Source organism: Mus pahari, chromosome 14 (genome assembly GCF_900095145.1).
Source record: "Mus pahari chromosome 14, PAHARI_EIJ_v1.1, whole genome shotgun sequence".
Classification (NCBI taxonomy): domain Eukaryota; kingdom Metazoa; phylum Chordata; class Mammalia; order Rodentia; family Muridae; genus Mus; species Mus pahari.
The window spans coordinates 52159861-52170679 of NC_034603.1; the positions used below are offsets into that span (position 1 = coordinate 52159861).

The window sequence follows — 10819 nt, forward strand, 5'->3', positions numbered from 1 at the left end:
CCTGACTAAAACTGAACAAACCAACCCAGGCAATCTAACTGTAACTGTTCTAACCATTGCCTTTTATCCCAACTCCTGAGGCAAGGGCAGGGAGATCTAAGTTTGAAACCAGCCTGATTACATAGCACCTGAGCTAGACAGAAGACTCTGTCTCAGAAAAAACAAAAAACAAACAAAAAACAACAAAAACCTACTAAATCAAAAGCAAAGTGAATTATACTCAATTGGTATAAATTCAGCCTGTTTCATACTAATTATAATAGAACTATATAAAGGTAAATAATCTAATTATAATTGCTCAGAATAATATACCCGCCGGGCGGTGGTGGCACACACCCTTAATCCCAGCACTTGGGAGGCAGTGGCAGCTGGATTTCTGAGTTCGAGGCCAGCCTGGTCTATAAAGTGAGTTCCAGGACAGCCAGGGCTACACAGAGAAACCCTGTCTCAGAAAAAAAAGGAGGAGGAGAAGGAAGAGGAAGAGGAAGAGGAGGAAGAGGGGAGGAAGAAGAGGAGAAGGCAGCGGCAAACAAAAAACAGCTACCTTCAGTTGCACAGAAATTCTGGTTATTAGATGCCCATCCTCTTGGAATGTAATACCAAATAAGACTCCGTCCTTTCCCCTCTTCTACCACAACTTACACATGTCAGATTATCAGACTTAAGTGTGACTGGTGTTCACCAGGAAAGTGTAAGGGCTTAGAAAGACCAGAAGTGTTACAAAGCAGAATTAAAGTAACACGCACGTGACTAAAGAATTTAAGTATGTGATGCTAACCCAAAAAAAAATCTGTATTTTAATGTTTATAAAGATTCAGGTAAGAAGACTAATGAGGGGGCTGGTGAGATGGCTCAGCGGCTAAGAGTGCCGACTGCTCTTCCAAAGGTCCTGAGTTCAAATCCCAGCAGCCACGTGGTGGCTCACAACCATTCATAATGAAATCTGATGCCCTCTTCTGGAATGTCTGAAGACAGCTACAATGCACTCACATATAATTAATAAATAAATAAACAAACTAACTAACTAATGAGTGACAAAATGGAAAAGATCTTACCGTAAAATGTTTAAAGCAGGCCTGGGCAAAAAAATATATATATAAAAAATATATAAAAATAAAATGTTTAAAACATTTGCTCTAGGGCTGGTGAGATGGCTCAGTGGGTAAGAGCACCCGACTGCTCTTCCGAAGGTCCCAAGTTCAAATCCCAGCAACCACATGGTGGCTCACAACCATCNGTAACAAGATCTGACGCCCTCTTCTGGAGTGTCTGAAGACAGCTACAGTGTACTTACATATAATAAATAAATAAACCTAAAAAAAAAAAAAAAAAAAAAATTTGCTCTAGAGCAGTTCAGGTTTCATCCAAAGGCATCTCAGAAATGAGGATACTAGGGCACTAAATATAGCAAAGAAGAAACCTAAAAAAAAAAAAAAAATGTATCATGTATTTAGGAAAGAAAAAGAGAAGCCAGGAGAGGAGATCCTGTGATTTCTTTTCTTCTTTTAAGACCTCACAATAAACACTCTGATCCTGAAAAGGCTGCCCAGAGTTCACAGAAAACTAACTTCAAGTATGAGTATGACAGGCCACAAAACTAAAAACTGTCCACAGAAAGTCATTCTAACCATACATTCTTCTACAAAAGAAATGCTATGCCAGGTGCTGACCCGGGCCTTCTAATCCTGGCACTGGGAAAGTAAATGGTAGACCTCTGTGAGACCAGCCAGGTCTACACAGTAAGACCATGTCTTTAAAAAAACAAAAGAGCCGGGCATGGCGGCACACGCCTTTAATCCCAGCATTTGGGAGGCAGAGGCAGGTGGATTTCTGAGTTCAAGGCCAGCCTGGTCTACAAAGTGAGTTCCAGGACAGCCAGGGTTATACAGAGAAACCCTGTGTCGGAAAAAAAAAAAAAAAAAGAAAAGAAATTTCTGTTCTCCAAGTTGCACATATGCATCCTGAATTGTTTTCAAGTGATTCTACTTACAGACAATACCAAACCAGATGTCCTCAATGCTGTTCTAAATCTAACTCCCTGCTATAAAGGATTATATTTTGGGTTTCATGGTTTTGTTTTTTCTAATTTGTTTTTTTGTTTGGGTCAGCATGCCCTCAGATCCTAGGCTAAAAGGATACTCCTGCCTTAGCCTACAAAATAACCAGAACTGCACTCAATATATCCAGCATTTAGGTTTGAAAAAGCAATGGAAATATCTCAGCATTTAAGTTAGGGTAGCCATGCTCTCACATTTCCCCATGTCCCAGTCCTCTGGTCCCACTGCACACACAGGAAACAGCGTGGCGTTGGGGGACTCCTGGCTTAGGGAAGAAAAGCTGGAGCTTTACACCTTATGTTAATTTTACATGAGGAAGCCACTGTCTCTGCTTTTCTCAACTGTAAAATGAAGGAATTAAGAACCATGTAACCAGTTGGGCAGTGGTGGCCCACGCCTTTAATCCCAGCACTTGGGAGGCAGAAGCAGGTGGATTTCTGAGTTCGAGGCCAGTCTGGTCTACAAAGTGAGGTCCAGGACAACCAGGGCTACACAGAGAAACCCTGTCTCCAAAAAAAAAAAAAAAAAAAAAGGAACCATGTAGCCTCTAAACTCTTTTTCTCTCTAGAATTCTTTGAGTTTATAGCTCAGTAATTCTCTTCCAAAATAATTCTTCCCCTGCAGTCAGTCTCTCTCCTCTTTATTACCCAAAGGAAAGATAGGAATACACCATGTATTCTAAAGCCCTCCCTAGCAGAGGAATGCATTCTTTAAGCCCATGGTACCACCAGCATAAGGACTGAGTTTAATTACTCAATCTCTTGCTCCCTTTTGTTCTATATCTGTAGGTTTTCCAGTAGTTTTCCCTAATAATTTAAGAAGTAACTCATCCAGAGTGGTGCCATACACCTTCAATCCTAGCACTCCAGTCAAGGAGGTAGGCAGATATCTGAGTTCAAGGCCAGCCTGGTCTACAGATTAAATTCCAGGACTTCCAATGCTATACAGAAAAACGCTGTCTCAAAAAACCAAAAAGAACAATAAAAATTAAGAATTAACTCAAAAAGCCAAGGGAAGGATCAAGTGATATCATAAAACAAACACAGCTCAAGTACCTGATCCACTTCAAGGTTATCCTTCACTGATACTAGGTTATATTGCTATTTTAAGAATAGTTGAGCCAGGCAGTGGTGGCACACGCCTTTAATCCCAGTACTTGGGAGGCAGAGGTAGGCAGATTTCTGAGTTCAAAGCCAGCCTGGTCTACAGAGGACCAGGGCTATACAGAGAAACCCTGTATCAAAAAAACAAAACAAACAAACAAAAAATAGTTGATCATTCAGTTTGTTGAATAAGATCAAATATAACCAAAAAAACTGAAATCGATATTCTATATCATAGTATCACTAAAATCAAAACCCTTTTTTTTTTTTATATCCAATCCAGTATATCCCAAAATGACGTGAGTATTCTTACTATTTTTCAGAGCACTGGCAAATTCTGGGCCACCTTTGTCCTTGAAGACAGGGAAAACATCTGGTTGAGGCAACTGATTGGTAGTCAAAAGAGCCTTTTGTAGTTTGATCCTTCCTTCCAAGAGCTGGTCCCACAATGCTGAAGAAAAAAAAAGTAAAAGAGAACCCCATCTCAGGATCAGGAGGTCTTTCTGGGCTGGGCACTGAAGAAGGACAAGAACACCAATTTCTAAGCAGCATACTTTATCACTTTTGTGCCATACAAACATTCTTCATGCTACGAAATAAATTCTCTCTCTTGGATGGAAATACTTCCTATGAAAGAGGAAACTTAGACAACAGGAGAGAACACTCTCCTCTTCAGTCTCCCACAAGGACTGGTGCAGAGCCTGATAAACAGCTCTATAGGAACTAGGATACAGGCCTCTGGTTAATGGAGGCAGGTCAAAGACTAACTGGAAGGACACTGGAGAAGCCGAACAGCCACAACTGAAGAGCCGACTAATGCAGAAACTCTGAAAAGCAAGCCAGTAGCGAAATGCCACACACCTATCTGATTCTTCACAGCTCTTCCTTTTTCCACTTCCTCAGAAACTTTGACACTGGAGAAGGTCGTCACCACACCGTCATCTTCACTGTTCATGTCTTCTTCTCTGTCTTCCTCATCTTCACCTTCTAAGTCTTCCTCAACATCTTCTGAGATCTCTTCCAGGCCCGGGCCCTCTGAATCCCCATCTTCAGATCCTCCTTCATCAGATATTTCGTTGTCTAAATCATGAGGAAAAATAAAATGGGAGGAAGGAGTTACCTAGAGAAAAATACCAGACCATATCTTTCATTCCAGTTAATCTGTGGGAGCTTATATGACAGAACAAACATGTCATTGTGCTCTATTCAACTGAACAAACTTGCTATGTTTCTATCATCTCTAAAATGCTAAGGGAAAACAAACACAAACCAAGCATGAGCCCTGGTAGCCTGAAACACACTATGTAGCCAAAGCCTGATGAGCTCCTTGAACTCTATCAAGGACTGCATCATACATATCATAACCTGAATAATAGTTCCTTGGATATTATCAGTGGATCCTCAAAATAGCTCCACTGACCTCCCTAAAATAAATAGCATCCTCTCGATATCCACATCTAGAGACTTCTTCCACATTGAGAAATGTACTACTGCTTAAAACTATAAGCTATTTCTTTCTCAGGAAAGATGGAAGCATTATGCTATCATTTTAATGACAAAAGGCCAGTTTCATGATTAACTAATACACAGGAAATCAATACAAGACCTGAAAAACAAAAAGAGTCAAAATATAAAACGCACCTCGTGCATGTAAACTTTTTTAACCACAAAGCTCTGCCAATACTCATTATGCTCTGCCCATTTTCCCCCTCATTTCAGGGTGAGCCACCAACCTGAACTTGGTAACCTTGAGTTTTAGGGGGGGTTTTTTGGTTTGTTTTTTTAAGACAGGGTCTCGGGTGTAGCACATGCTGGTATGGAACTTACTGTGTAGCTCAGGCTGGCCTTGAACTCCTGATCCCCCTGCTTTAGTCTCTCCTAGCTCTGAGATAGAAGAACTATCCTTGCCCTCACCTTCTAAGTCTTCACCAACATCTTCTGAGACCTCCTCCAGGCCCTCTGAATCCCCATCTTCAGGTCCCTCTTCATCAGATGCCTCGTTGTCTAAATTATAAGGGGGGAAAAAGGGAAAGGAGTTACCCAGAGAAAAACACCAGGCTACATCTTTCATGCCCATTACTCTGTGGGAGCTTATATGACAGAACAAACATGTCACTGTGCTCTATTCAACTGCACAAACTTACTATGTTTTTTCTCTCATCTCTAAAATGCTAACAGGAAACAAAGTCAAACCAAATGAGATAAAAAGCCTAACTTGGCTTTAGCAATCTTTTTAAAATAGAATGCTGACCTCGAAGGCCCTTCCTAGTACCAGTTCAATGGTCTCTCCTAAAATAGAGACCCACAGACTTCCAGAAAGACTCCAGAAACAAAACAGTTTAACCATACAAAACTAAGCCAAGAGAAGAGTTTGGGGTGAAAATGTCTACTCACCAGATGAACTTGGCAGAGCCTGCTCCCAATGGTCTTTTCTCCAAGCTTTCCTAGAAGTGGTCTTGCCAGAATACCTTTTGTCGGTGTCCAAGAGGGAGACTGGTGCCAATTTTCTAATGCTACTCACTGCCAGATCATCTTCCTCCTCTTCCCCTTCATCAAACCTGTCAATCACTCTGGCTCTAGTGGCTGTTGGGGAGGGAGGAAAATAGAATCTTAGGTTAGAAAAAAACTTTAATAGAAATCCACTTAAGCCATTTCAACCCCACACCCCACCTTCCCATGCTAAGTAGTCTTACTACTGGGCTACACCCTCAGCCCTTGATTCATTGTGTCCCCTATAAGATCCCCCACTAACTTACAGGAATAGGGAGTTTACTTCTGGTTCCTAAGGAAACTGCTGTCATATTGCTATCTGTTTCTAAACAGAGAGCTAACTCCCTGCACCTGCTAAGGGTCAAGTTTTTATGCCCAGGGACTTATAAATCTAGTCTGATTCTTCCTTCCTTTTCCATGGTGTTTTTTATTGTTTTTCTTTTTCAGAGGTTCTGAAGAGTAAATCCAGTGCATCAATTATAGCGGCTACATGCCCAGGGTCCTCAATTCTTCCTCAATATGTGACAGTCATTGAGTGCTATAGACACTCATGACACCCCTCCAGCTGTCTTTCTCACACCTCCCTGACCCAAGTCTAAAAGCATAATTACTCCCAGCCAGTCTCAGATTAGGTTTATGGAGAATCAGTCTGTCATCAGAATGTGGACAAATGGCTTAAAGGCCTAAATAAACATGGTTAAACGCATCAGGTAAATGTTTTCATTCTCATGAAGATTTTAGAAGCAGTTTCAAACACACAGAAACCTGAAACGCATCAGGCTTCTTTCTCCTTTCGAAGGTAATACCAAGAAAAGGGGCATCCTAAACTGCTGCCAGCCAACTCCCCGCCAGGGTCCTGATGTCCCGCCCACCCCCAAAGTCTAGAATGCTTGGTTTACAGCTCACGCCACCCTCCCAAGAGACAATTTTTCCCCCAGCGAAAAGGGAAGGCGAGCAGATCCAAGCACCAGCGGCCCGCTAGGGCCCACTTGAAGTCGGAGCCACAGCTCTGCACGTGGTTAGCCCCAGTCAGGCCTCACCCTCCTCCGGGTCGGCCTCAGGATCCGCCTCCCGCGGTCTCGGATTCAACAACTGTTCCAGCTGCAGAGCCAAGGGCTGCGGCTCCGCCATGGTCACCAGGTCACTGCGGGCGCTGCGCTCGTGAACCTGCACTGCAGCCCGAGCCCCCGGCCCGACGCTCCCGGCAGCGGCGCTACGACCGGGACTCCACTTGGCCACAGCAAGCGCAGACCTCGCGGAGGCGGCTTTCAGAATCCCAGTAGGCAACTTCCGGGAGGCGCGCGCGCGCGCCGGAGGGGCGGGGCCTCGCGTCACCACTGAGCTGCTAAACTGGAGACGCAGGCGCCCGAAACCGCGGCCGGGTTGCGAGCCGCCTACCGCGCGTGCGCCGGAGGCTCCCCGGGACGCGCGGCGCGGGAGCGCGCCGGAGCACGGGAGCGCGCCGGAGCACGTGACCGCTCGGAGCGAGAGAGGTTGCTTGTGCTCTGAGCTGCCAGGGTCCCCTAAGCACGAAATAACGCCTCGAGCTTTGTGCGAGCTTGGTTTAGGAATTAAGCATACCGTAGCTGTGGCTGCTGGTGGCTGGCTGATTTGTGAAAGGGAGTGAAGGATAAGCCTCTCAAACCTCAGGTACACACTCGAGCAAGCACAGACCCGGGACTCGAAACGGGGCTTTTTCTCAGGGTGGAGGAGCCTGCGGCCAGGCACACAGCTTCCGTCTCGGCGGCCAGGATCTGAGAGGCCTGCGTGTGTTAAGTGTGCGGCGAGATGCGATCTTTATTGATAGAAATAATTAGGAATCGCGATGGTTGTACCACAAACCGAAATTGTTTCTGTAGCTTCTTGTACCCTCTTGCCTGGGCAAGCACAAGGAGGGGCAAGGGGTAAAATTACTCTACTACACACCCCCGTTGATACCAACAACGTTTCTGTTTAGCTTTTCTGTTCAAAGATGGAGTGACTCAGTCAGACCCCCGAAACTAGTGAACAATGGAGAAGAGAAACCTTTCACTCAGTTCTGTTATTAGATGGCTAGACTCAAAATACAAAGACCTTAATGAGATAAATGTTATTGCACCCAGGCCCATGAAGCTATGCCTTCACTTTGCATTCATTTTCTTTCATAGAGCATCCCTTGACGCCCACTATGTGGCAGGCACTGCTAGATGAAATATAGGATGTGTAAGTTAGACTCTCTCCACACAGTGACCAGCCTAGAAGGGCAGGAACTGGAAGGAGGAATGACAAATTTGAGTGTAAAGTGGTCTGTCTATACTGATCTGTTGGAGGTCTTCCTCCAAGGAGACCTAGAATCTACTATAAAACAGGAAAGCTGCCTTGGAAGGATCCAGTTTAAAAAAAAAAAAAAGACTTGAATAATAGGCATTGTGTCCATGCCTGTTTGTATGTTAAGACAGTCTCTAGCCTCCTACATACTATGTAGTTGAAGATGACCCTGAATTCCTTGATCCTCCTGTCTCCACTGGGATTAGAGGCATGTGTCTGCCACTACACCCTGTTTATTCAGAGCTAGGGGCTGAACCCAGAGTGTTCTGTATGCTAAGCAGGAACTCTTCCAGTTCTAAATCCCCAGGCCAGTACCATTTCTTAAGTATACTCCAGTCCAGTTGGATCCCAAAGCCCCAAAGCCGGCAATGTAGGCAACTGGTAGCTTCCCCAGTGGAACCCACTGGAAGACAATTCAGACACCCTCAGATTCAGGTAGATTTCTGAATTTAAGAAATTTAAGAGACTTAGTGTGGCATGTCTCCTGTTCCTGTCCTAATTGGCCCTTGAGTGAAGGTGACCAAACCTACAAAAGAGGGAAAAAAAGCAACTGTTTTAGGGTAAAGCCTTTCAGACATGGAGAGCAAAGAATGTCAGACTAGGCAGAGACTCAGGCGAAGAAAATCACTGTGTGGCTGAGAGTAGTTTAGAGAGCTTGATCTTTAAGGTCCTCTCTGCCATTGCAGTCAGTGTCTGTGTCCATAGCAAACCATGTGCTCCTCAGTTCTCTACGAGGTGCAGTAGCCATGGGCACAGAGAACAAAAATGTTCTCCTACCCCACACTTTCTAAGTTCTAGTCTCCCAGATCCTCCTCCCTTGCTATTTCAGGTGCTAGGGGTGCTTCGAAGCCTGCCCTTCAGGGTGAGGAGAACTTGGGGGGCGGAGGAGGGGGAAGAGAAGAGGAAGCAGGGCAGAGCTCACCTTGAAGCTGTTGTGCATACAGGACACTGTTGGCCTGTGTGAGGCAGATCTGAGGAAGAGGAACCAGTGTAAGGTGGCAATGCTTACCCATGAGCCTGCCTACCAGTGCTCCCTCTCCTTCCTGTCTTGCCCGCTTCTGACTTGGGAACCCATCTCTTTTTTTTTTTTTTTTTTTTTTTTTGAAGTAGTCGATAGCGATAGCACTTTACTCTTGACACATACACCCCAACACCACCTCCCCCAATTGCTTTCCTACCCCAGGAAATCTTCTTCCTGGAAGGGAGGGAAGAAGAAAGAATGGTAGAGCTTAAGATGCAATTAAGGGAAGTGAAGACATGGGCGAGGGAAAGACCACTCAAAGCTCAGGAGCTCCTTCTCCAGTCGCACTCTTCTTTCTTGAACGGCAGGTGAAGGACTCCAGCGGGGAGTGCGGGGAGTGCGACTGGCCTGGGAGTGCCAGTAAAGGGCAGTGGCACTTCCGGAAGAAGTTTCAACCTCTAAGTGTAGGACGTTGAACAGGTGGGCTGAGCAAAGAGGAGCATCTGCCCTGCGGAGAAAAGACAGGAGTTTGGGGTTCACCTCCATCTTATCTGCTCTCTGAACTGTGAAGTGGCAGGAATAGCCGTGGATGGGCAGAGGTGACTAAATTAGACACCTCCCTCCAATGGCCAGAAACAGCTAGTTTAGAGAAACCAGGTTCTGGCCTGTCTCTCTTCCTAAACAGCATCAACCTCAGGCCTGTCCCCTTGACAGGACCTGTCCTGGGTCTGCACTAATTTGCCTGCCTTCTCACAGTGGCCTTGCATCAAAACAAGCTGCTAGGGGGATAAGTTGAGTCGGTGAGCTTTGAGATTCTCAACTTAGATGGCAGCTCTCTGAGGCTGGAATCCTGACTACAAGTACTTAAGAGGCACACAGGTGGAGGCTTTAAGATAGCTTGGGGAAAGAAAAGTGCTTGCCAAATTCTGCTGTGGGGAGACTGCCCACCCGGATATCAGGGGTCAACAGAGAACCAAAGACACTTCCCTTCTTCTTCTCATTCTCTCTCTCTCTCTCTCTCTCTCTCTCTCTCTCTCTCTCCCAGGAGCTCTGCATGGGAAAGGTTTGCTGGGCCAGAGGTGAATGCGACCCAACCCCTCCTGTCCGGTTACCACCTTCCCGGTATTCGCTGGGTTTCCCCATGACCCGCAGAGGGAAAAGACCGCGCCACCTCGGAGTCAGAATTGAATCTACACCGCCTGCCCAATTCTTAAAGCGTTTCTTATCAAATACTCCGATAGCACAATAAAGCTGCTAAATAATAAATAATTCAGCACCCTTGATAGGAAAATGCCACTTCCCGATGAGCATAGGTTCGGCTAAAGGAATGCCTTTAAGGGGGGAGGGTTCTAGGATGGTGGCTGTAATGAGTGTGAGTTCTGATTTAATGTACATAAATGCTAAAAGAAAAAACACAGAGACCGTTATTGCATATTAAGAAAATGCGCTGTATGCCACGGGTAGGCTAGGAGTTTCCAAAGTCTCCCTTGTATTTCATAGATTTTTGTTTCTGAAAGAACACTGCCAGATCCCTCCCTGGTTGTAGTTAGTTAGATAAGCCATCATAGGGAGGGCAATGAAATATAGCTTACTCTAAAACCATCTCTACAGGAAAGATAAACTTGGCTGTGTCTTAACAAAAAAAGCAAACAGTGCTAGAAATTGCATACAATTTAATGCAAAATGCTTGATTTAAAAAATAAAATAAGGAATAATCCAGGCTGAAATCTAGCCGCTATGGTAAAGAAACCTTGGGACCCTGATATTAAAACTCAAACACCCACACCTTATTTTCACAGAAGAAAACATTCACATGCCTTCCATTTCTAATGACAGTTTGGGTGGGAGTTAACTATTCTCAGGCCCTATTGGCAACTCTCAGTTGCAATTTGATTTCTCTA

The 10819-nt window shown here is 44.9% G+C and overlaps 1 protein-coding gene across 2 annotated transcripts in view; it reads right to left on the reverse strand.

Annotated features, from left to right (window-relative positions):
- Positions 1-6924, reverse strand: part of Aatf (apoptosis antagonizing transcription factor) — an 88537-nt gene extending 81613 nt beyond the window's left edge. For both annotated transcript variants that reach the window (XM_021213020.2, XM_029546681.1), the window contains exons 1-5: positions 6691-6924; positions 5555-5743; positions 5075-5164; positions 4022-4240; positions 3474-3611 (exon numbers count right to left, since the gene is read on the reverse strand). In XM_021213020.2, the coding sequence (XP_021068679.1) occupies positions 3474-3611; positions 4022-4240; positions 5075-5164; positions 5555-5743; positions 6691-6781 (727 nt within the window). In that variant the 5' untranslated portion in view covers positions 6782-6924. The remainder of the gene's footprint in view (positions 1-3473; positions 3612-4021; positions 4241-5074; positions 5165-5554; positions 5744-6690) is intronic.
- Positions 6925-10819: the final 3895 nt, after the last annotated feature.